Source organism: Erythrolamprus reginae, chromosome 6 (assembly GCF_031021105.1).
Source record: "Erythrolamprus reginae isolate rEryReg1 chromosome 6, rEryReg1.hap1, whole genome shotgun sequence".
In the NCBI taxonomy this organism is placed as follows: domain Eukaryota; kingdom Metazoa; phylum Chordata; class Lepidosauria; order Squamata; family Dipsadidae; genus Erythrolamprus; species Erythrolamprus reginae.
In genome coordinates this window covers 78,348,578-78,373,030 of record NC_091955.1, presented here as the reverse complement: position 1 = coordinate 78,373,030, position 24,453 = coordinate 78,348,578, and the positions used below count along the sequence as shown (strand labels likewise).

The 24,453-nt window shown below is 42.1% G+C and overlaps 1 protein-coding gene across 1 annotated transcript in view; it reads right to left on the bottom strand.

Annotated features, from left to right (window-relative positions):
* Window positions 1-24,453, bottom strand: part of CREB3L2 (cAMP responsive element binding protein 3 like 2) — a 103,541-nt gene that overhangs the window by 7,351 nt on the left and 71,737 nt on the right. The window contains exons 3-10 of the mRNA XM_070756353.1: window positions 13,391-13,563; window positions 12,114-12,201; window positions 9,632-9,813; window positions 8,909-9,055; window positions 7,946-8,004; window positions 6,729-6,797; window positions 2,963-3,062; window positions 17-143 (exon numbers count right to left, since the gene is read on the bottom strand). Coding sequence (XP_070612454.1) covers window positions 17-143; window positions 2,963-3,062; window positions 6,729-6,797; window positions 7,946-8,004; window positions 8,909-9,055; window positions 9,632-9,813; window positions 12,114-12,201; window positions 13,391-13,563 — 945 coding nt within the window. The remainder of the gene's footprint in view (window positions 1-16; window positions 144-2,962; window positions 3,063-6,728; window positions 6,798-7,945; window positions 8,005-8,908; window positions 9,056-9,631; window positions 9,814-12,113; window positions 12,202-13,390; window positions 13,564-24,453) is intronic.

Below are 24,453 nucleotides of genomic sequence, written 5' to 3'. Positions count from 1 at the left end.
CTGATTTTGCACTCACCTATTGATGCTGTATATGACTCTGGTGTAGAATGTTGGGTTGGCAGCACGGCTTTTGTGATGGAGGAATGAGGCCCAAAACTCTGCGAAAAGCTGCCCAAAATAATTGCGAAGCATAATACTACAGCCTGGTGGTGGAGAAAGCACATGTTTTATTTCATATGGTAAAATTACAGTCATGTCATCAGAAGCTGGATATAAATCCAGCCAATACAAGTTAAATACAAAACCAACAAAAACTATGCTCCCAAAGTTCGTTCTTCTCTTCTCTTGCTTAGCGGAAATAATTCTCCAATTGTAGAAACCCAGGTGCAATGTACACTTTACAGCTAGACCTCAACTTATTTACCATTTCTTTAATGCTGTTTCAAAGTTACAACAGGCTCAGAAAAAGCGACACATGAACCACCCTTGAAGTTATAAAGGCCACATAATCACAATCCAGGTGCTTAGCAAATGGGATTGCATATTACAATGGATGATCACAATTTCTGACTTTCCCAAATCTTCCCAGCCAGTTTTTCACAGACAAAATTAGTCGGGGAAGCCAGGTTTGCTTAACAACCAGGTGATTTAATTAATAAACATATGAATTACTTAACAGCCATAGTGAAAATAATTGCTTACTAATTGCATTGTTTTGAGACTAAAATTCCAGTCCTAAATGTTGAGGACTGTAGTAGAAACACATCTTGTTTTAGCATGGCAATTCTAGAAGTTTTAAAAACATTCTATTCAGTTAAGATATTATTTTTTTAAATTATCCAAAATTTTTATTGCTTTGTATCACCACTCCTATCAATTCACCTGCTGCTTGTGTGTTCCAATGTATTTAAAAAGGAACATAACTGAATCTACTGGAAGCACAAACACTCCTTGAAGAAAAATAATAATCTAAGGAGAAATGGATAGATAAACCGTAACTAACTATTGTATATTCTCAGTTGTTAATCCAACAAAAGTTGACCTGAAGCCCATTTCAATGGTCATCTAAAGCTAGCCTATAAACAGATGGTACAGATTTCCTGATATGAGCCGGGGTGGCACAGCAAGTAGAGCGCTGTACTGCAGGCCACTAAAGCTGACTTGTAGATCTGTAGGTCAGTGGTTCAAATCTCATCACCGGCTCAAGGTTGACTCAGCCTTCCATCCTTCCGAGGTGGGTAAAATGAGGACCCGTATTGTGGGGGCAATAGCCTGGCTCTGTTAAAAAAGTGCTATCGCTAACATGTTGTAAGCCGCCCTGAGTCTAAGGAGAAGGGCGGCATAAAAATCAAATAAATAAATAAAATAAATAATAGGACTTCTAACTAATCGGACTTCTTCCTCCCTGCCCAAAGACATCAAAATATCAGGAAGATAAAGTTTGCAGGCTAACTTTTTTTTAATTAGTTTTTCTTATTAGGGCTAACATTGACATTCAAATTAGAATTAAAACTTCTGGGAAAGGCAAATGCATATAAGAAATCGTTATTTTGGTGGAAATAAGAGACTAAAAAGGGAAAGAAAAATGAAAGTAGCAGATAATTACTTCCTATCAAGATTGGATTTCAGAGTCTTTGAATATATGATATCTATGCTGCTAGCTACCATAATGACTGTGTTATTTCACTCTATCTCATGGCCTCTGAACTTCCATTTCACCATTAGCATTTCTGTCTAACATTATCTCTATGCACCAAACTGAATGCTACATGAAACAACCACTGCAACCTAATTCTGTCCTTAAAAAACCTCCACTGCAGACTTGGTCATCACCATCAGGGCAATCTCAATATGTCACCAATCACAGAGTGACAACCAAAAGAAAGGAAGACAGTCTAATCAAAGCCTAATCCCTGTAGGATCAATAAGAATTGAAACAATTGCCCCTACCAAGATCTCAATGTAGATCTTTTCTTCCCATACCTGGTATTTACAGTAATACCTTGTCTTACGAACTTAATTGGTTCCGGAAGTAGGTTCGTAAGGCGAAAAGTTCGTAAGACGAAACATTGTTTCCCATAGGAAACAATGTAAAAGCGATTAATGCATGCAAAAAGAAAAAAAAATTGCAAAATGGCGCTCTGCTGGGCGCTGCCGCCCAGCGGTCACATTTTAAAAACAGCCAGGGGGCTTCTCGGCGTTCTCCCGAACCTGAACTTTTCGGGTTCGGGTTCAGGAGGCCGACGAGAAGCACCGCCGCCCGGCTGTCACCTTCTGTAACAAAGCTCTGCCCATGGAATTCCCTATTGGGATTCCCCACCTCCTTTCCAGCCTCCAGATCGGCCGAAAACGATGACACCGATCTCAAAAAGTCTTCGGAGAGGGGCGGCATACAAATCTAATAAATAAATAAAATAAATAAATAAAAACAACGCTCTGCCGAGTGGCGCCGCCCAGCTGTAACCTTCTGAAACAGCCGGGCGCTTCTCGGCGGCCTCTGGAACCCGAAAAATGGCGAAGCGCCATTTTGAGATCTGCGGTGGGTTCGTAAGCCGAAAAAAGTTCATAAGAAGAGGCAAAAAATTTCCGAACCCCAGGTTCGTATCACGAGGGGTTCATATCACAAGGTACCACTGTACTTGGTAAAAAAAAAAAAAGTATGGGAGGGGGATGCATATCTCATTTGGTCTGTAATCAAAGCCAGTCTGGTATATTGTTTCAAACATAGATTTGAACCCTCAGTCACGGAAGCTCACAGAGTTAACTTGGAACAAGTCAAGTTTACTCAGCCCAAGGCTGTTGATGGAAAAGGGGAGGGGGGAAGCAAGAAAAAGTGTTCTCTACTCTGCTGAAAGCAGAAAGCTGAATATAAAAGAAATAAATACAGCAGCGCTACCCGAAGAGCAAAATGTGGGTACCTAAACACTTATTCCTCATACCGTGACAGCGTAAGCTGCACAGAAACACCAAAGAAAGATAAGTGAAAGTCTGGAGAGACCATCAGGGATGAAAAGCTGCTTACCATGAGACAAGTCCCTGTTTGTGTACTAGCAGCTTTACAGGACCGTGACACTTTGCCAGCTACCATGGTTTGGAGCCTCTGTAATTGTTGCAGGAGTGTTCTGAAAGACACAGGAGCAGGAATCAGCGAATTGGTCATCAGTTAAGAACATAAAAGTCCTGGCGGATCAGATTACAGGCCCATTTAGCCCGTTCTCCTTTTCCTACAGTGGACAATCAAAGGTCCCTATGGAATGCACAAGGAAAATACACGAAACATAGACAATAGACAACAAAGGAGAATAGTTGTAGCATGGGGTTGAAATGAGGGATCCTTAAGTGTTCTCTTGAGCTTCTTGCAGAAATGTCTGCAAAAAAAACAACCAAGCTCAGAGAGTAGCAAGGAAATCCTCAACACCCAGAGACACCCTGACTACTACTGGTAGCAACCTTATCTTCCATGAAACTGTCTAATCCCTAATTCTACCCTAGTTGAGAACCATCAATACAGCTTTTGATAGCAAATTCTACAGTCTGACTCTTAACTTCTTAAGAATTGGTTTCTACACATTCTTCCAATTTTTCCCAGATATTTTAGGTATTTTGAGATTTTTAATACTTGGAGATTACCTGTCAAGAAGAATACACCCACACAATAAACCCTACAAGAGGAAAGAAAATATTATTTTTCTTTTCTTGGGGGCTGCTCAATAGATGCCTTTTGATCCAGCTTTTATACAAAACAAAGTTCTAGGGGGGCCTTTCCCATCACTGTATCTCTGAGACATGCAACCCATCTATTAAACTTCAGTTAATCCTGTGAACTGTGGTATTGTGGGAGCTGAAGTCCAGGGCTCATCAGATCTAAGGCTCATCCACATTTTTGCTAATCCCGATGTGGTAGCCTTGATTCAACACATCTGGCAAAATGCAATTTTGAGCAAGACTAAATTAGAGTTGTTAACAAGGCACTATTATATCGCAAAGAAGAGAGATTTTCTATATGTTATGGCCATTACATTATCCCCAATTGTGGGGGTTATTTTCTTATTTGCCTTTTCCCCCCTTCAAAAATAAAACATAATTGCATTAACCTATCAACATCAATATCAATCTTTTCTCCAGCTACCAAATCTCTCCCTGATTTGGAAATTTATATCAAACTATTTAGCCTGATAGAAGCCTTCCAGGCAGAAATCTGGCCAGTTACCATATTCTGTTCTTTGTTAAAGCTGCCAATCTTTAGGCCTATCAGCATCCAAAGCAGGTGTTCTGGCACTGATTTACGGTCTCTCCATTCTACAGGCGATTCAATACAAAATCATTGATTTATCCTCGCCTAGCTTGAGAATATTTGCTTCTGTGCTACTTATAGTATTGTTTTCTCCCTCCAATCTCAGATGTCAAACTCATAGCAAAAGGGGAAGAGCAGCTTACAAAAGAGGAGTACATCCTACTCTTCAGTTGGCCAAAATCCCTTTCCACACCCACAGCAGCTGAAAAAGGTATAGGTATCTGAATTTGCTATGGTTACACAGAGGTCTGCCTTCCAAGTGCAGAACTTTTACATGGAGACACTAAACTCTGGATTGTCTAGGAAAGAAATGATTGTGCACTTTTATCTAAATGCTTTTTCCCCCTTTAGACCTTTTAAACAGCCATAGCTGCCAACCACTGTTTAAAGTATGCCGGTTTCATTGCGGTATTGCACAGAAACGGAATGTGAGCTTCCTGAAGGATTTTGCTCAAACTTGCCACTTCATGTGTCAAAAAATGATAAGTGCCTTTCTTGTTGCTGATGCCTGACTATCTGAGACTGCACTGACAGCCCACGCTGTGAGAAGCAGTAGGCACAGACAGCTTTGCCCAATATTCTGTGGCTTGCAAGATTTATTTACTGCAGTTTCTATGTCATGCTCTCTGTCTTTCATGCAGTATCCAAAGCAGTTTACTGAAATCATCTACACGAAACATATGCGAACCCACAGATCGTTTCCAAGCTCCACAGAGAACATTCTACTATCAAAGGAGTAGAAGCTCTGGGGGAACCCTTCTCAGTATCTCACAGAACTACAAATTCCAGCCACATCAATAACATCACTGATTCTCTGCTTTTTCTAGCTCATCCAAATAGCCCTCAACTGACAAGCCTTCCTTTAATGACCATTCTAAATTATAGCGACACTGGTAAAAGTCACTTAGGACCAGTTTTCACAACTTACAACTGCTGCAACAACCCCAGAGTCTAGGGATCAAAATTTGGGTCTTTGGCAACTGACAGGCAAAGGTAGCCCTTGACTTACAATCACAACGGAGTTCAACATTTCTACTGTGAAGTGAGACACTTGTTATGTGAGTTTTGCTCCATCTTACAACCTTTATGGCTACAGTTGTTGAGTGAATCATTGCAGTTGATAAGTTAGGAACATGGTTGTTAAGTGAATCTGGCTTCCCTGTTGACTTTGCTTGTCTTCAGTTGGCCCAAATCCCTTTCCATATCTACTAATGGCCATATAATTTTTTAATCAGGAGACAGCCAAGACTGTAATGGATGGAGTAATGATTTAGATACATCACTAAATCACATGACTTTTGGGACATAGCAACGATCAAAGATATGAACCAGTTGCCAAGTATCTGAATTTTGATCACATGATCAGGGGGCTGCCTCAAAGGTCATAAGTGTGAAAGACGTGCTGTTGTAACTTTCAACAGTCACTAAATGAACTGATGTAAGTTATAAGTGTTGGTTATGACCTATAAAGCCCTTCATGGCATCGGACCAGAATATCTCCGGGACCGCCTTCTGCCGCACGAATCCCAGCGACCTGTTAGGTCCCACAGAGTTGGCCTTCTCCGGGTTCCGTCAACTAAACAATGTCGTTTGACAGGACCCAGGAAAAGAGCCTTCTCTGTGGCGGCCCCGACCCTCTGGAACCAGCTCCCCCCAGATATCAGAGTTGCCCCCACCCTCCTTGCCTTTCGCAAGCTCCTTAAAACCCACCTCTGTCGTCAGGCATGGGGGAATTGAAATTTTCCCTTCCCCCTAGGCTTATAGAATTTATACATGGTATGCTTGTATGTATGACTGGTTCTTTAAATTGGGGCTTTTTAGATTATTTTTAATATTAGATCTGTTTACATTGACTTTTTTATTGTTGTTAGCCACCCCAAGTCTTCGGAGAGGGGCGGCATACAAATCTAATAAATACAATACAAATACAAATAAGTGTCCCAGGATCACAGGATCCACATTTGTAACATTCCCACCTGGCTTCCAAAAAGCAAAGTCAATGGGGGAAGCAACAACTTCATCATTTACTTAAACAATGCAATGATTTGCTAACAACAGTGGACAAAAAAAAAAAGAACATGGGACATAAGTCACTTGCTTAGCAATGGAAATTTGGCACTCAATTGTGATCGTAAGTTAAGGACTAGCTGTAATTTGGCTCTCATAAGACTAGTGGTACAATGTGGGAATTTTAGATCCCGGTTCTAAAGGATGCTATGATAACTAACAGGACTGATTTTTGTATCCCATTCTTGGGATGTCATCTGGGCCTTTTTGGAAATTCAGATCTATCCACACATTTATAAAATAAAATGCTATTGCTATATAAATAATTAATAAATTAATGTATTAATTATTTAAATAAATACAAATAATTTTTCTCGTTGGCCTCTGGCCCCTTCCAGTTTTGTTCAGTTCAAAATATAGTATGGAAAGAAAGAAGGGGTGTTTTTTAGGGTTTTTTTAAAAAACAACCTTGGATTGCATATTTTACCTGTTTGTATTCTCCAGAACTTCCACTTTCTTGCGAAGCTCACTGTTCTCAGTTGAGCAGGACTCAACCCTTGGAAATCAATGAAAATCAAAGATATATAAGTTCTGTGTTTGGTTAACCAACAGTAATGATACATACCTTCTGAACTGCCATTAGGATTAAATAGGAATTAGCCATGAGATTTCCATTTATGGACTTTCACTTTATAATCAAGAATAGTTTGTGCTCTAGACCAGTGATTTTCAACCTTTTTTGAGCTGCGGCACATTTTTTACATTTACAAAATCTAGGGCACACCACCAACCAAAATGATACAAAATGACACTCTAACATGGTACATATTATACATATAGTTAATAATATAGTTTCTAAATGTATTTATACTCACTTAGTACAAAACCTGGGCCTGTTTTGATGAACACAAAAGGGATATCCTAGCAGGAATGGTAGTTTGCGAACCCATGTTTAATTTCCCCGTGGCACACCTGACCATGTCTCACGGCACACTAGTGTGTCGCGGCACACTGGTTGAAAAACACTGCTCTAGACAAACCCTGAGTATAGGAAGGATGGTGAAACTTTTACCATATTGAGAAATAAATGAAACAAGTCTTTCTTTTACCAGCACATTCTGCTCCAAGATTTATTCTCAGTCTGGGCATATTAGGTTATGGCTGCTATGCTAGTATTTCAATATCAACGAGTTGTTAATATCTAGCCCCGACCAATGATTGCATGTATGTATGGACGTGATTGGTTAAATTTTAAGTATTGGGATTATAAGACAGCATTTTAAATGTAGATTTTCTTTTTTGCATGAATTTGCTGTAAGCCACCCTGGTTTCTAGAGAAGGGCAGCATAGAAATAAAATAAATGAATATATTTATTTATTATGCATAGCCGGTACCTTATGCGTAATAAATTTAAATTTCCCTTCTTAGTAGCCACTAGGGGGCATAGAAGGCATGTGTACTTCCAAACTTTGGAGGCCATAGCGGTTCCTTTAAGCACAGAGCAAGGCAACTATTCAAGAGCGGGATCTCTTTAAATTGAATTAGGCCCTTGGCCCATCTACCCTCCCTCTCTCCAGCAGTCTGCTTTCTAAAGGGAAGATCACAGACATCCTGCAAACAAATATCTCCTCTTAACAACTGGGATCTAAGTTTCCGTTTCGTCCACCTTCTTAGAAGTTTGATCAAAGGAACCTACTGCTCACCTCTTCTCCAAGCTGTCCATGTACTCTTTCTTTTTCCGCCTGCTTTCTTGGGCAGAAATCTAGAAGAGAAAATAGCAGCACGCTTCACAAAACCAAACCGAACCAAACCAACAGGGAAAAGGGGTGGGAAACAACAACCTATGGTTACTCAGTAACAGAATACAAAAAACCCTGCAAAACCCTGTTCCCTTTTCCAGGTTAATCTTAGGACAAGAAAGGCAGTTAAAATATTTTTAATTCAGCTGCAGGCAAACTTGGAGTCAGAGAACAACAAGGACATACATAGTTTACACCCATAGAAAGGCAGCAAAGAATTGGGTGGCTTTTAGAGTGGGAAATTCACAAAGGGGCGACAGTCTATTGGGATCGTCTTTCCTACTTCCTGGAAAGATGGAAAAATGTAAAAAAAAAAAAAAAGTGCTGGAGGGAGGAGGGATGTTGTAGGAACAGATATGCAAGGAACCAAGTTGTCTTATTGCCAGGGTACCTATTAACATCCGAGAACTAAATCAGAGTCCAAACCTTGGCCTTCCACTCCTGGGTTAAGCCATAGTATGCATTTGTTTGGGTTTAAATGAACCATTCTGTTAGCGTTGCAAATAACTTCTGGGAAATAAATCAAGAGTCCAAACCTTGGCCTTCTTCCCAAGTTCCAATTTATTGACAGAGTCATGTTGGTTACGAATTGTAGTCATCCCGATACTAACTTTCCCTACAGTTCTCCACCCAGGTTAAGGTTCATCCCTTGTTCCCATACCCACAAGTTCATCCCATGGACCACTTTGGTTCTCTCAATATCCACAATCCTCCCCAGTACTTCCTGCTGGTGTTGAACAAAAGATGACCTTGACACTCTGGAAGGAATTTATAGTGGCTAGAATTTTTTCCCTTCCCATGCAACCACAGTACTACTCTACTTGTGGCAAAGTCTCCAACTCAAAATGGCTTCGGCCTGACATTTACCTTGTTCTTGATCTTTCTCCTTATTTTCTTCAGTGCTTTCTCTTCCGCTTTGGTGAGGGGAAGTTTTGTAGGAATGGGATAACCTTCTGCTATCAAAGTTCTCTTCTCCTCCTCGGTCAACATTAGAGGACCTGTGCCCTGAAGTTTCTTTCACAATAAGGTGAGGTGAGGGGGAGGGAAAAGAATGCACTGGTAAGCATGAGTAAGATTCTCTTAAATGTTAAATTTATGATCACGACACTAAACAAAAACATAATTAAATAGGCAAGCAAGCAGGAACTTCTATTCTCCAAAGCGGTACAGACATGGTTTAAAGGACCACTACCCAATTAATATAATAGATTCAAGAATTTCAACCCACTCTAAAAAGTTTGCTTGAAGAACTAAATCACATTTATTTTGCTTTTTAAGTTTCTAGAAGTATTTATATCGATAATGCTTTCTTTTAAATTAATGTTCCAATTCACCAAGGCATTTCCTGATCAATTGGCATGTTGTTAATGCAAAGGGTGGGTTTTAAAAGTCCAAATACTCGTTAAATGCATAAAAAAATATATTTCCTCTACTTCACGGAAATTTGTTTTTCACGGGTGGTCTTGGAACGCATCCCCTGCGAAAAACGAGGGATCACTGTAACAATGTTTTGAGATCCATCAATGTACCCAATTAATTCAAGCAAAATGCATTGATTAAAATAAAAATGCAGAGACCGCTATCTCTTACATGTGGTGCTGTTAAGAGAGGTGAATTGGTAAGGGCGGAAGCTGTGCGTGAAGTCACTTTAACAGTGGCCTGCAAGTGGGTGGGGCTTGATGGTGGGAGGGACCGGGTTGGGCTTTGTCCACCCTCAGAATCACTGCCATGGCTGCTGGGGGGCGTCGGAGGCATGTGTAGAGTATCCACCACTGCAGGAGACAAACAAGAGGAGGAAGGATAAAATAAAGAGATTGCTTTAAAATATCAGACAAAAGAAGCGTCCTGGTTCGATGCTACAATTCCAAAATCCTGAGCGATAGGTAAATCTTTAGGAATGCAAAGTCTCTCCTCTACTTTATCTTACTCGTGTGATTGAGCTTGAAAAAGGTATATCCTTGTTTTGTAAATTATAAACTTCCTGGATGTCCAAAGTTGTTCTGTCTGGATCCCCCCAGACGCCAACACCAACCAAAAAGAGTATCCAGACACACTGGTAAAAAGCAAAGGCAGTTTATATAATTCAAAGCAAACACAGGTAACAAAAACTGTTCTTACAGACAGGAACACTCTGAAGCTTCACAGAGGTTTCACGAAGGCCAGGCAATAAAACAGGATTCTTGCTGGCAAAAACAACGCTGGAGATAATAAAACCCACGCCTCCCCCAAGTCTTCCAGACTTCTAGGCCACAAGCCAAGATCAGAGACGCCAAGAATCGAAGCAAGGTCACAGGACTCCCAGTTGATAACTCTCCACAAGACTGTAAGGGCGGGCCTGCCTTTTCAACCCTGCTGAGGAGAACCACACCCAAACCCAGCTGTTGCCAATTCAGGGATGGAAATACCTTTCTAATTGGCCCCGTCTTTGAGCTGCACATCGCTGCCTCATGTCTATTATAGCCTGTGCGTCTTCATCCAATGAATCCAGGCTACTAGCTGGGGAGAGCCCCCCCCCCCCCCCGGGGTCTCAGGCTGCTCTCCCTCCTCCTCTTCCTGACGTTCCTCTCCCCCGTCTGCCTGGTCCTCCCCCTCCTGTTCACTGTCCTCCTCCTCTGGGCATGGATCCGGCAGAGATCCAGCCGGTCCCTGAGAAGCCTCAGGCGGAATCACAACAAAAGTAAGAAAAATAGCTGAATTAAATAATATCTTTCTCAAACAAGTGTGCGAAAGGAAGAGTGAATAAATTAGTTACACATGAACCAAAGATTTTGTGTATAAAGATTAACAACAACAAACATAAAATCCAAGATCCTACCTCAAAATTTGAAAATAAGCAAGCCTATGCATCTCTAGAGTAAAGCAATTATATCATTATAATGGAAAATGGTATGCTTTTTCACACTCCAGGCTGGAATGACACCATTATGATCTACCTGTCTGTCTGTCAATCTGTCTATTTGTCTACCTATCATCTTCCAGAAGTCACTTCCATATTGTTGCCAAGAAAAGCACTTTTTTCACATAATCATCAGTAGACGAGCAGTCTTTTACCTTTTCATTCATTCATTCATTCATTCATCAAATTTATACAGCTGTTAATTGCACAAAGAACTGACTCAGTGCAGTATATCACAAAGTATTATTGCATAATGCTGAGAAAACTCAACTCTAAGAAATTATATATTGAATTAAAATTGTAACATGAAAAGGGAATGCTAACAACATTGTGAAAACCATATTTCTTTGTCTGTATTTTTAGTAGGCAATAGATTCAACAATCAATATTCCTAATTTCTAAGAAAAGCTTATCTTAACAAAAATGAGCAGACCACCATAGAGACCAATCAGCCTGCCCTGATCTTAGCTCAATATCCTGGTTTGATATCAAGGAAAAATTTCCAGCTTCAAATTAATAGTAAACTCTGGCTTAATGCAAACATGGATGAAAGGAGAGGGAAAAGGGGGGGGGGACGACAATTGGAGGTTAAACATTCCTGCATGATCCTCCTCTGCAACTTCAAGATTTCATAAAGAAATATCTATGTGCAGAGAGCATGAAGATACAGAATTGGTAAGATAGCAGCCACAACTATGCAATCAATATCTTCCCCTTATTTTATGTATGATGTGACACAGGTTAAAAAAATGGCAATGCTTCAATTAGGACACACACGTAAACATACAGACACGTAGACACATTTGGATAAAAGAGATTGAAATTGTTGGTAGCTGACAAGATCAACAGAAAAGGAGGCATTGATAAAGCCTAGGGATCCTTTATCAGTTTTCTCATTGTAATTATGTGGCTCAGAGGAAAAATAGAGCTTCTTAAACTCATTGCATTCTTCCTTTGTCAATGGCTATGAGCAGACAAGCCATGTTTCTTGCCAGGGGCACCTTAAAACCTTTAACTATCTCCTGCCTCTCTCCCCACCCTCTTTTTCAGTTTCCTTGGGTCACAATTTCTCCATGTTTCTACTGAACAATCGTAAACCACACACAATCCTGATCAAAAATAATGTTCTTTCTTGCCAATCATTATACAGGGGAAACTTTATGCTAAACAACAAACCTTCCTTGGATGAAAGGTTCAAAAACTGATCCACTTCATGTGGCTCCAGTTTAATCTCAGGAAGAATGTCGTGACTCTCTGATTTAATCTGAAAGAGAAGAAATTCAGAAAGAAACATGTTTAGCATCAGGGCAGATTGTTATCCCTTTTCTGCTTTATTAAATAAAATGAAAGCATATGTGGCATCACTTTCTTCATTAACTCTAGGTGGACATTAGCTTTCTGATAACCCTCTTCATGCTGCAAGGTGCCATTGTAGGCATGTTTCATGCTCCAATTAGCCACGGGCACTGATGACCGGATCCATATATGGAATGGAAAATACAAAAACAACACGATCACCATTGGTCGGTTGCAAAAAACAGCCTTATTCATTACAATACTTTTATTATCAAACATCCACATCTACCTATGCCAGGTCTTTGGAAAGGATCTTGTTAGGTGGATAAAAATGCCAAATCCAGGATAAACATTTGGCTGACTCTACAATGAGCCATAATTTATTAAGCGCATGTGCCACCCAATTCCCAGCAAATAAGTTCTCATAGAATGGGATGTACCATTTTTAGATACTTGTGAATGGTGCCTTCCACTTGGGACATGTAAGATCAGAAAATGGAAAGCTGGCAACAATTCTTCTGCTGGTTTGTTGCAGTAGAGAGCAGAGCACAATTCTATCACTAAGTGTTGCAGTCATTAAGTGGTAAATCATGTATGACCTTATTTCTCCTTCAACTTTTTAAAATAAAACATCATATGACTGGGACAAAGAATTTTACTTCTGCCTTCTCTTATCACCTCTGTCTCAAATTAGATAAGACAATGTTTTTCGCTGTCTAGGGCAAGAGTGTCAAACTCAAGGTGCTTAAATCTGGCCCATGGGGCCTGGAAAATAACAAAGGACATGCCCGTGGTGTCCCTGGCAGCCAAAACAGGGCATCCTTCTCATGCCCCATTTTTCCTGACAAAGTGATGCAGGAGACCATCCAGACCAAAAATGGAATGTAGACGGGCCTCGAGCAGCCCCCTGTGCCCCATTTTTGTTGACAAAGTGGTGCAGAGGAGGCCGGCCAGGCCAAAAATGGGAAGGCCTCACATAGCCCCTGTGCCCCATTTTGGCTGGCAGGGTGCTGCAGGAAGTGTCCATCCTGTCTCCCCCCGCCCTCCCCACCTGGCTGACCTATGGAGAACTACAACGCTGATCGAGCTCTCGGAGAAATCCAGTTTGACCAGATTATGCATTTGCTAATCAAGACTTTGAGTAACAGAAATCATACTGGGCCATCATTCTGCATCGGTTGCTCTTCCCCTTCCAGGATGGTGGGGTTGGGCGAAGCAGTAAGGCTGCCTGAAGGAGCCAGGCCGGATGTCTCAATCACTGCTGGTTCTGACTTTATGTTGGCTGACGTCAGCTCTGATCCCAGGCACCAGTCTTCATTTTCCAAGTCAGCTGGGGGAGAGAGAAATGAAAACAAAGCACACATTAAGAGCCAGAAACGGACAGATTTCCACAGAAAGCAAAGGGGGGAAGGAAAAAACCCAAACCAAACCAGAGAATGCAAATCCAAGCTAAGGAGAGGAGAGGAAACATGACCAAGAAAGCATTTAATTCATTAAGCAATGCTTTTTATCTCCTCTTTTGGGGTTTGACTTCAGAGATAAACCTGGGGCTTTAAACTGCAGCCCTGGGGTGAAGGTGAATTGGCTGAGGATACAAAATATGGTAATTATGGAAAATTGCTAAGAAAAACCTCCAACAAGACTAAACAAGCTATCAGACAAGCAGCCAGAGGTCTGTGTTAAAGCCAACCAAATCATTGCTTAGTTCCCGATCTCTGCCACTGGAGCTATTCAGCTTCCCTTGAGCTCCTGATATTCGAAAGAGAAAGCTTTTAAAATGAAAGATTATTCTGTTATCTTAAAAATCTAGTCTTTTCCTCGGAGCTTAATGTGATGGGAGAAGATAGTGGGGAATAAAATTAATGGAACTGTGAAAGCCTTGGTTGATTTATAAACTATCTTTATTTTATTTCTTTTTTAAACTAACAATAAACAAAATCATTGGCAAATAAAGCCATGTGGCCTTAAGTGGGACAAAAATGAAGCAAGAATAAATAGAAGTTTAGAAACAGCTACAGTGTATGTAATAAAAATCAAGATTTTGAAAAGGCCCTTTTAAAAGTATATACATTTGCTGAAATGTACTAATTTGCAAAATAAGTACATAAATAAATATTTGCTAAATAAATAAGAGAAGATATTCTACAATCTGGCTGGCACAAACAAAAACATTTTTTTCATAATTTTCCTTCCCAACATTTTTTTCATCTAAAGCTGCATCAAACTTGTTCAATGGGAATAAGGTCATTGTTGATATGGTCACAAGCCATTGAAAGATTCCTTCCCCAGCCCCCAATTTTTCAAAAGCACTGAGACATCAAATTCCTGAATTTCCAGCTGGTTGTCTGTGGATTAACTAGGCCAGGAAAAGGTACTTTGGGGGTTTAAAGCAAATATTGGTGATAGGGGCTACAGCCCCTTTGGGGTCATTCCTTCTGAATTTTCAGCAACTAATTGATTGATATGACAATGAATCTTAATATTGGTTTTCTCTGAACAAAAATAAGTAGAATAGGCAGTATCGGGTTCCTACCAGTACGTTTGAGGACGTTGCACGGGTAGTAAATATAGAGCTGTGTGCGCAGCTCTGGGTATCCTGCGGGCACATGTGTGCATCATAGTGAGATTTTGCTTCTGCGCATGAGATGTTTACACGCATGAGATTTTGATGCCTTTTTTCCTTCTAAATATGCGCGGAAGCAAAAAAAAATCGCTGAAATTTCACGTACATGTGTGTCCCCACGAGATTTTGCTTCCTGTGCATGCGCAGAAGCAAACTCTTGCTGGGCGCATGCATGCACCCACAGGACATCTGGAGCTGCACGCACAGTGCACCAGTAACGGTGGCAGTGGCAACCCCCATTTGAGAATAGGTATAAATCTTCAATAGGCATAGCACATTTTTTTTACTTTCTTAAAAAGAGACTTTCTCTTAGCATTTTTTTAAAGAGACCTACTGCCATTTCCCCCCCTCTTTATTTAGAAAGAAACCATTAAAAAAATGGAAAAAGGGAACAGAAGGGCCAAATGTACTACCTTGTCCTCTGTAGATACATCACTGTATCATCGCCATCATTTCTACAGCTCATTTTATTTTTAAAAGGGTCTTCAACTTATAACCACAATTGAGCCCAAAATTTGTGTTGCTAAGTGAGACAGTTGTTGAACGAGTTTGGGCCCACTTTACAACTTTTTTTGCCAGTTGTTAAGTGAAACACAGCAATTGTTACGTTAGTAACATGGCTGCTAAGTGAATCGATTTCCCCATTGATTTTGCTTCGTCAGATGGCCGCCAAACGTGGACACATGAACCTCCGCCAAGACTTTGTAACCGTCATAAGTATGAGTCAGTTGCCAAGCATCTGAACTTTGATCACATGACTGTGGAGATGCTGTTATGGTTTTAAGTGTGAAAAATGGCTTTGAGTCACTTTTTTCCGTCCTGTTGTAACTTTGAACAGTCACTAAATGATAAGGGAAGATTACCTGCACTATAAAAACAGGTGCTCCTAAAAGAGGGGAAATCAGCACCATAAAACTACTAGTGGAGAAGTGTGAAGGGAAATGAACCAAATTGTAGAGAGATGGAGGTCTCTTTTAAGACTTTTAAATTTCTAATTACATTGCTCCTTAACCCATTTCCAGCAATAGCTACCTAGATAAGGGGTCCCCAAACTTGGCAACTTTAAGGCTTGCTGGTTGGAGAATTCTGGGAGTTGAAGTCCACAAGCTTTAAAGTGGGCCTTCTCCGGGTCCCGTCAACTAAACAATGTCGTTTGGTGGGGCCCAGGGGAAGAGCCTTCTTTGTGGCGGCCCCGGCCCTCTGGAACCAACTCCCCCTGAGGATTAGAATTGAACCCACCCTCCTCGCCTTTCATAAGCTCCTTAAAACCCACCTCTGCCATTAGGCATGGGGGAACTGAGATACTCTTTCCCCCTAGGCCTTTACAATTTATGCATGGTATGTTTGTTTGTAGGTATGATTGGTTTTAAAATAAGGGTTTTTTAGTTGTTGTAGTATTGGATTTACATGCTGTTTTTATTATTGTTGTTAGCCGCCCCGAGTCTACGGAGAGGGGCGGCATACAAATCCAATAAATAAATAATAAATAAATAAATAACCTAGATGCTTCTTGGAGGCCCTCTTGTTTCACTAGCAAGTTATACCGCATCCACTCAAAAATTTAAAACTCCTTTGTATTACAGGTAGTTCTCGACTTACATTCATTCATTTAGTGACCATGTGAAGTTACAATGGCATCCGAGGGGGAAAAAACATAGGTTCTTATGACCATCACAGCATTCCCATGGCCACATGATCAAAATTAGTTCGTAACGTCTTTACAATGGTTACAGCGTCAAGTGATCACCATTTGAAACTTTCCCAGCTGGCTTCCAAGGAGCAAAGTCAATAGAGGAAGTCTGATTCACTTAGCTTAGACTTATATACCGCTTCACAGTGTTTTACAGCCCTTCTAAGTGGTTTAGAGTCGGCATATTGCCCACAACAATTTGGGTCCTCATTTTACCCACCTCGGAAGGATGGGTGGCTGAGTCAACCATGAGTCTGGTGAGATTTGAACTGCCAAATTGCAGGCAGCTGGCAGTCAGCAGAAGTAGCCTGCAGTACCGCATTCTAACCACTGTGCGGCTCCTTTAAGTTGTTAAAGATTCTCTTAACAACCTCTTGATTCACTTACTGACTGTAGTAATTTGCTTAAGGCTAGCAAGCAAACAAAGTCGTAAAATTGGGCGGCGCTCGATTAATATCCACCTTGCTTAGCAGACCAGAAATTCTGGTCCCAAATCCAAGTCGAGGATTATCTGGAACCAACTCCCCCCAGAGATTAGAATTGCCCCCACCCTCCTCAGCTTTCGTAAACTTCTTAAAACCCACCTCTGCCGTCAGGCATGGGGGAACTGAGATATTCTTTCCCCCTAGGCCTTTACAATTTACTCATGGTATGTCTGTATGTATGTTTGGTTTTTATAATAAGGTTTTTTTTTAGTTATTTTAGTATTGGATTGGATTGTTTACATGCTGTTTTTATCATTGTTGTTAGCTGCCCCGAGTCTACGGAGAGGGGCGGCATACAAATCCAATAAATGAATGAATGAATGAATGAATGAATGAATGAATGAATGAATAAATAAATAAATAAATAAATAAATGACAAGAGCTAGAGGAATCTTCAGCCTCTATGACTTTCTCTGGCGTGTATCATTTCAGATCTCATGTCACAATTGCTTGCTGATATCCTCTTCAACGACGTCTCCTTGGTAAAATGATACAGAGCTGATGGATTGAATCACCTTTCTTGAAGAGAGGAGATATTTATTGCCTCAGGATGCAATTACCAAGAGATCTGTCCACCACAGGAGAGGTGGAGGGGAAACTAAATTTGAGAGGAAAAGCCGCCTTCTTCTGCAGCCTTCAATTCGGCGACAGGAAGTTCACAGGGGGACTTTGTACATTTGATGCTAGCAATTACCCCAGGGGTGTAATTTTAAAACGTCTCCCATTGGCAAGGGAAGATATAATTTGAATTACATTGGCCGAGCCAAGAAAAATTACAAGCAAACATAAATATGTATAGTACATCCTGTAATCAAACACTTCAAAACAGTAATCTAAGCTGTGCCAAGAAGGATCAACATGGGGGGGAGAATACATTAAGGTGGGGGGGGGAGGCAGGACTCACAGGGCTTATGCATACGAGATTCCTGACCCATTAAAAATGTACACAATTTATCTCAAAATGGAGATGTTTCTTAGGAAAGGCTTGTTATTCTGTAAGAAACATAGAAACATAGAAGACTGACGGCAGAAAAAGACCTCATGGTCCATCTAGTCTGCCCTTATACTATTTCCTGTATTTTATCTTAGGATGGATATATGTTTATCCCAGGCGTGTTTAAATTCAGTTACTGTGGATTTACCAACCACGTCTGCTGGAAGTTTGTTCCAAGGATCTACTACTCTTTCAGTGAAATAATATTTTCTCACGTTGCTTTTGATCTTTCCCCCAACTAACTTCAGATTGTGTCCCCTTGTTCTTATGTTCACTTTCCTATTAAAAACACCTCCCTCCTGAACCTTATTTAACCTTTTAACATATTTAAATGTTTCGATCATGTCCCCCCCCCTTTTCCTTCTGTCCTCCAGACTATACAGATTGAGTTCATTAAGTCTTTCCTGATACGTTTTATGCTTAAGACCTTCCACCATTCTTGTAGCCCGTCTTTGGACCCGTTCAATTTTGTCAATATCTTTTTTGTAAGTGTCTGGCATTAGAAACATAAATCCCTCATAGATATCTACCTCATAAATACAACCAGGGAAGGGCTCCACTTACTTTTTCCTACTGGTATGGGATCCCGAGGCCAGGGCAGGCGGGCGCATGCCTGACATAAGTGCGCACGCCCCATGAGATTTTGCTTCTGCACATGCACCTAAAGCGATATCTCGCGCGAGGACGCTCACATGGGCAAAAATTGCCAAAATCTTGCCTGCGCAAGTGTCCTTGAATGAGATTTTGCTTCAGGGCACATGCGCAGAAGCGAAATCTTGCGCGGGGGCGTGCATACACATGTCGGGTGCGTGCGCGGCCAAGCTGGCCTCCGGAACCCGTTAAAAATCCTAACAGACCACTGATTATTATTATTATTATTATTATTATTATTATTATTATTATTAATTGGATTTATATGCCGCCCCTCTCCGAAAACTTGGGGCAGCTAACAGCAATCATAAACAGTGTACAATAATAATCCAATACTAAAAGCGAATTAAAAAACCCTTAATATAAAAAACCAAACATACATACAAACATACCATGCATACAATTGTACTGGGTGGAACCCGTCACTGAATACAACCCACAGATTCTACTCACAGGTTACTCACAGCAAAGCACACATAATCCCCCCCTCCCTTTTAGTGCTTCTGTAATATTAGCTGGCTCGCTTATCCTACTAGGTGAGAGACTGGTATTCATGTATGAAATAGTTTCCTTTCAGAGTTGCCCAGAGTCGGGGGTTTGTCTGAGCCCTCACCTCCTTCCCTTTTGCTCCAATTCCACAGATACTGAAAGGCACGCTTTGCTCTCAACAAAGATGCTTCTGTGCAACGGTCAAACACTGAAATCTTTTTTTCCGAGGGGGCAGAGTGGAATGATTAAACGGAGAGGAAAGTGGGTGGGTGGGAGGGAATGGGGAAGAGGCATGAGAGAAGCTAAAGGATTATGTGTGCAAGAAAAATTGTGAAGAGCTTTTTGTTTGGCAGGGCGGTCACCAGCTTCAGTGATCCAAGGTTCAGACTGCATAAGAGCCCAGCTCTGATAGGAATTTGTTTTCCATGGTAGATCCTGGTTCTCAAAGGACCGAGTCAAGAGTTTCCAAACATATGCAGAAGGTCTCTCTCTCTCTCTCTCTCTCTCTCCCTCCCTCCCTTTAACACTGGGTTTGTAGCCAAAGGTCTACATTCCAGGGAAATTACTTCTCACTTTAGAATCCAGCTGTTGTGAGAAGTTTTATATCCAAATGTATTTTATTCTTTATAAGGTTTCCATATTCCCTTAAAACAGGGCTTCTCAATTATTTTCTGTCGCCCCCCCCCCCCAGGAAAAAGTAAACATTTTGTGCACCCCCAAATCTCTGCCAATGCATGTCTCATGGCCCGGCCCACCCGACCTGCCACCCCCCAATTGCACCCCACCACAAAACGTGCGTCCTACCTGACACTTTGCATTCCTTGGCGTTGTGTCCAGGGCAGCCCATTCTACAAGAAAATGTCTTGCGAGTTCGAGAAGTTTGATTACATTCACAAGATATTTTCTTTTAAAACGGGCTGTCCTGGACACAACGCCGAGGAACACGATGAAGGTACCGATACAAGTGTCTGGTAGGACAGGCATCCTTCTCCCTGCAGCAAAAAAAGCACGGGGCGCGAACCCCACTATTTGAGAAGCACTGCCTTAAAATATTAACAGAATCCACAACTGTCTCGGAGTCAGTGTTTCCACTAGATGATTCACAGTCAAGCTGAAACTAAGCTCATCAATTAAATTAGCAAAATTCCTCAAACTCCCAAAGTTACCCAGACCTAATTCACATATCAAAAGATAAGGTCTGCAAACACAGAGTTAATTAAATTAGGTCTCCCAACTGTATTTCATGTTCACAAGAATACACACTTTCATATACATTACCGGAGGTGGTTTCCTGTTGGTTCGAACTGGTTCTATAGAACTAGTAGTAATTTGGTGGCCTGGGTTGTTAGGACCAGCAGCGACTCAGTCCTGCCACGTCCCCAAACTGGCTCTCTTAGCGGCACCATAGACTCCACCATCTTGTTTTTTGCTTCTGCGCATGCGCAGCAATTCGGTTTTTAGTACTGTGCATGTGCAGCGCATCAGGAAGCAAACCGGCAGTGAAGATCCACACCACATACATACATACATACACACACACACCCCTCTCAAGTGTCACCCTAGAATCAGCATGTACTTCCACACCCAGGACCAAGTCCCCTTATAAAAATCTGCTGCTGTACCCCATTTTTTTGCAGTTAAGTTAGCAACAAAGACTTAGTGACTGTGTTACTAACTTAACAACTTCAATGATTCACTTAACAACGGTGGCAAAAAATTGTCATAAAATAAGGTAAAACTCTCTTCACAAATGTCTAATTTAACAATAGAAATTTTGGGTTCAATAGTGGTTGCCAAGGACTACCTGTACTTTTTAAATCTTTTATTACTGGCAGATGTAAATTACTTAGAGCCTTCAGGAATCTAATGATAACAGCCACAGTAAACCTACAAATATTCATAGTAAATAAACAAAAAAAAATAAAGTAACAACTTAGGAATCACCTTTTACTGCATTTTTTAAAAATGCTAACAAATTCAAGATTAAAATATATGCAACAAAATATCATAGACTCAATAGGTTTCAAATGCAAAGAGTGAGATAACCAAGATATATCTGCCTGGTGCCAATATTTATTATTCTGATGCCAAAGACGGTTTTATTTTCCCAACATTTAACAAATTATTATTTGCATTATATCACTATTTACTATTTCTTTTTAATGTTAATTGGATTCTAGGAAATATAGCTTATTATATTGAGCCAAATTAGAATGCCACAAATTGACAATCTCCACTTGAGTAGAAAATAGGCGTTGATTGCTTACCTGAACGCCTCTTCTCGTACGGTGAGTGGGTACAGCAGTCACATGGGTTGCTCCTGTCCAATCCGTTGGAACTGAGCCTAGTATTAAAAAAGACTGCTGGATCCGCCCCTTCCCCAGAATTCGCGAATCCATAGACTAGGCTCAGTAGTGAAGCTCTTTAATGTTCAACTCTCATGTGTTATAAGAAAATAGAATAGAAGGTAAAGAAGACCACACAAAGGGAGGGAAGTGACTGCTGTACCCACTCACCGTACGAGAAGAGGCGTTCAGGTAAGCAATCAACGCCTATTCTCCGTACTGAAGGAGTGGGTCCAGCAGTCACATGGGACATACCCAAGAGATAGGTCCCTAGGGTGGGAGTACCTTGCTATCGTGAGAGATAACGGATTGGAGTACTCTTCTGCCGAAGGCAGCGTCCGCTGATGCGTACGAATCGTTGATGAAGGAATTTGGCGAGGCCCAAGTGGCTGCTTTGCAGACTTCTTCCAACGGAGCCTGAGTCGCCCAAGTGGCAGATGTGGCAGCACTTCTGGTGGGGTGCGCTGTAATATTCCTTGGAATGGAAAGGGAAGCTGTCTCGTAGGCCTTAGAGATGGTCCCTCTGATCCAACGACCTATTACTGTAGAAGACACTCTGGATCCCAAGGATCTGGGATGGTAGGCTATGAAGAGTGCTTCAGACCTCCGGATGGATCTTGTGCGTTGGATATAAACCTTTAGCGCTCTAGTGAGATCCAGAGTGTGCCATCTAGTTGCCAGGGGATGCTCTCGTTGGAGGCAGAAGGAAGGTAATATGATAACCTGAGATCTGTGGGACATGGAACTGACCTTTGGTAGAAAGGTGGGGTCCAGTCGCAGAACCACCTTGTCCTGATGAAACTGCCAGAGGTCCTGTCTGATAGAAAAGGCTGCCAACTCAGATATGCGTCGGGCGGATGTAATCGCCACCAGGAATGCTACCTTGAAGGATAGGTACCTGAGGGACGCAGAGTTCAGGGGTTCGTAAGGTGCCTGAATAAGAGAGTGGAGAACCCGTGGCAAGTCCCAGGTGAGATATCTGTGGATTTTAGAAGGCCTGAGGTTGGCCACTCCTCTTAGAAATTCTTGGATTTCTGGAAGGGAGCGGAGGGGCTGCCTGCGAGGCCCCGCCAAGACGGAAGAGATGGCGGCCAGGTGTCGGCGGATGGTGCTGGTAGAGAGGCCTTGGTGGAAGCCTTTCATGAGGAAGGTGATTATCCTGTGGATGGGAAGACACAGGGGAGATAAGCCCTCCTGCAAGCACCACTGATGGAATTTGGACCAAGTATGGTCGTAGATCCGGTTGGTAGACCCTCTTCCAGACTTCAGGATGATTTCCACTGTGTCCGGGTCATACCCTCGCAGGTCTAAGTCCCTCCGGATAATAACCAGGCGGTGAGGAGGAACCACTCTGGGTCTGGATGGAAGGAGGCCCCCTGTCGCAACATATCCTCCGAAACGGGGAGTCGCCAGGGGTCCTGGACGGACATTGTTGGAGGTCCGCGAACCAGGGCCTGCGAGGCCAGTGAGGAGCAATCAGAATTACTCGGGCCTTCTCCAGGAGAATTTTGTTGATCACGTCTGGCAGAATTGGAATTGGAGGAAAGGCATACAATAGACCTGGAGGCCAAGGACTCCTGAGAGCAGTGATTGCCTCTGCTCCCGGAGACGGGAACCTGGAGATGAAGTGAGGGAGCTGGGCATTGGCTTTGGTCGCCAATAGATCCAACACTGGATGGCCGAACCTGAGGCAGATTTGGTGGAACAGTGACTGATGGAGGTTCCACTCGCCTGGATCTATGGTCGCTCGCGAGAGCCAGTCCGCTTGGACGTTGAGGTTCCCCGAGATGTGGTCGGCTAGAAGCGACTGGAGATTCTTCTCTGCCCAAAGGCCTAACTTCAGGGCCTCCCTCCTGAGGCCTAGGCTCTTGTGCCTCCCCGTCTGCAAATATGGCTTTTGGTGGCTATATTGTCGGTGAAAATCAGCACATGCTGGTTGGAGGTGTGAGATTGGAATTGTTTTAGAGCTAGAGACACGGCTCTTAATTCTAATCAATTGACGGGCCTGGAAGCCTCCTCCAGTGACCATGTGCCCTGAGCTAAAAGACCCTGGGCGTGGGCTCCCCAGCCCGAGAGGCTGGCATCTGTGGTGACTACCACTGGTCGGGGCACTGGAAGGGAGATCCCTTGTCTAGGGCTGGAGAAGTCCACCACTTGAGGGATCTGCGAACCGTCGGTGGAATGGCGACGATTCGAGTAGCTGTGGCCCGATCTCTGGGAGGTAATAGAAGCCACTGTAGTTCCCTGGCGTGAAGACAGGCCCAGGGAACAATACCAATAGATGACACCATTTTACCCAAAGGGAAGATAGGGTGGCAAAGGAGGTAGATTGCTGGGGCAGGATGCGAGCAATGAGATCCAAAAAACTGCGTTTTCTCTCAGTGGAGAGGAAAACCTGGGATAACTCAGAATTAATGATAGTTCCCAGATGCAGCATGGAAGTGGATGGATCAAGGTGGCTCCCTTCAAGAATTATGGAGAAACCATGATTCTGTAGAACCGACATGGTAAAAGAGAGGTCTGCCGCCACCCAGTTCTGGAATTTCCATGAATTAAAATGTCATCTAAATAACATAAAATATGAATGGGAGAAGCTCGGATATGAGCCGCCAAGGATCCCAAGAGTTTAGAGAAGACTCTGGGAGCTGAGTAGAGCCCAAATGGCATGGCCCTACACTGAAAATGCCTGCCTTGAAAGGCAAAGCGCAGAAATTTCCTATGGACCTTGACAATGGGGATATGGAGGGAGGCCTCCGTGAGATCCAGAGACACCATAAAGTCTCCCCGATGTAGAGCTGCTAAAAATGGAAGATAAGGAATGCATTTTGAAAATCCTATATTTTATGAACCGGTTCCATTTTTTTTTTTTTTTTTTTTTAGATTTAAGATGGCTCTCCAGCCTCCAGAGGTCTTAGGGACCCTGAAGAGGATGGGAGAAAGCCT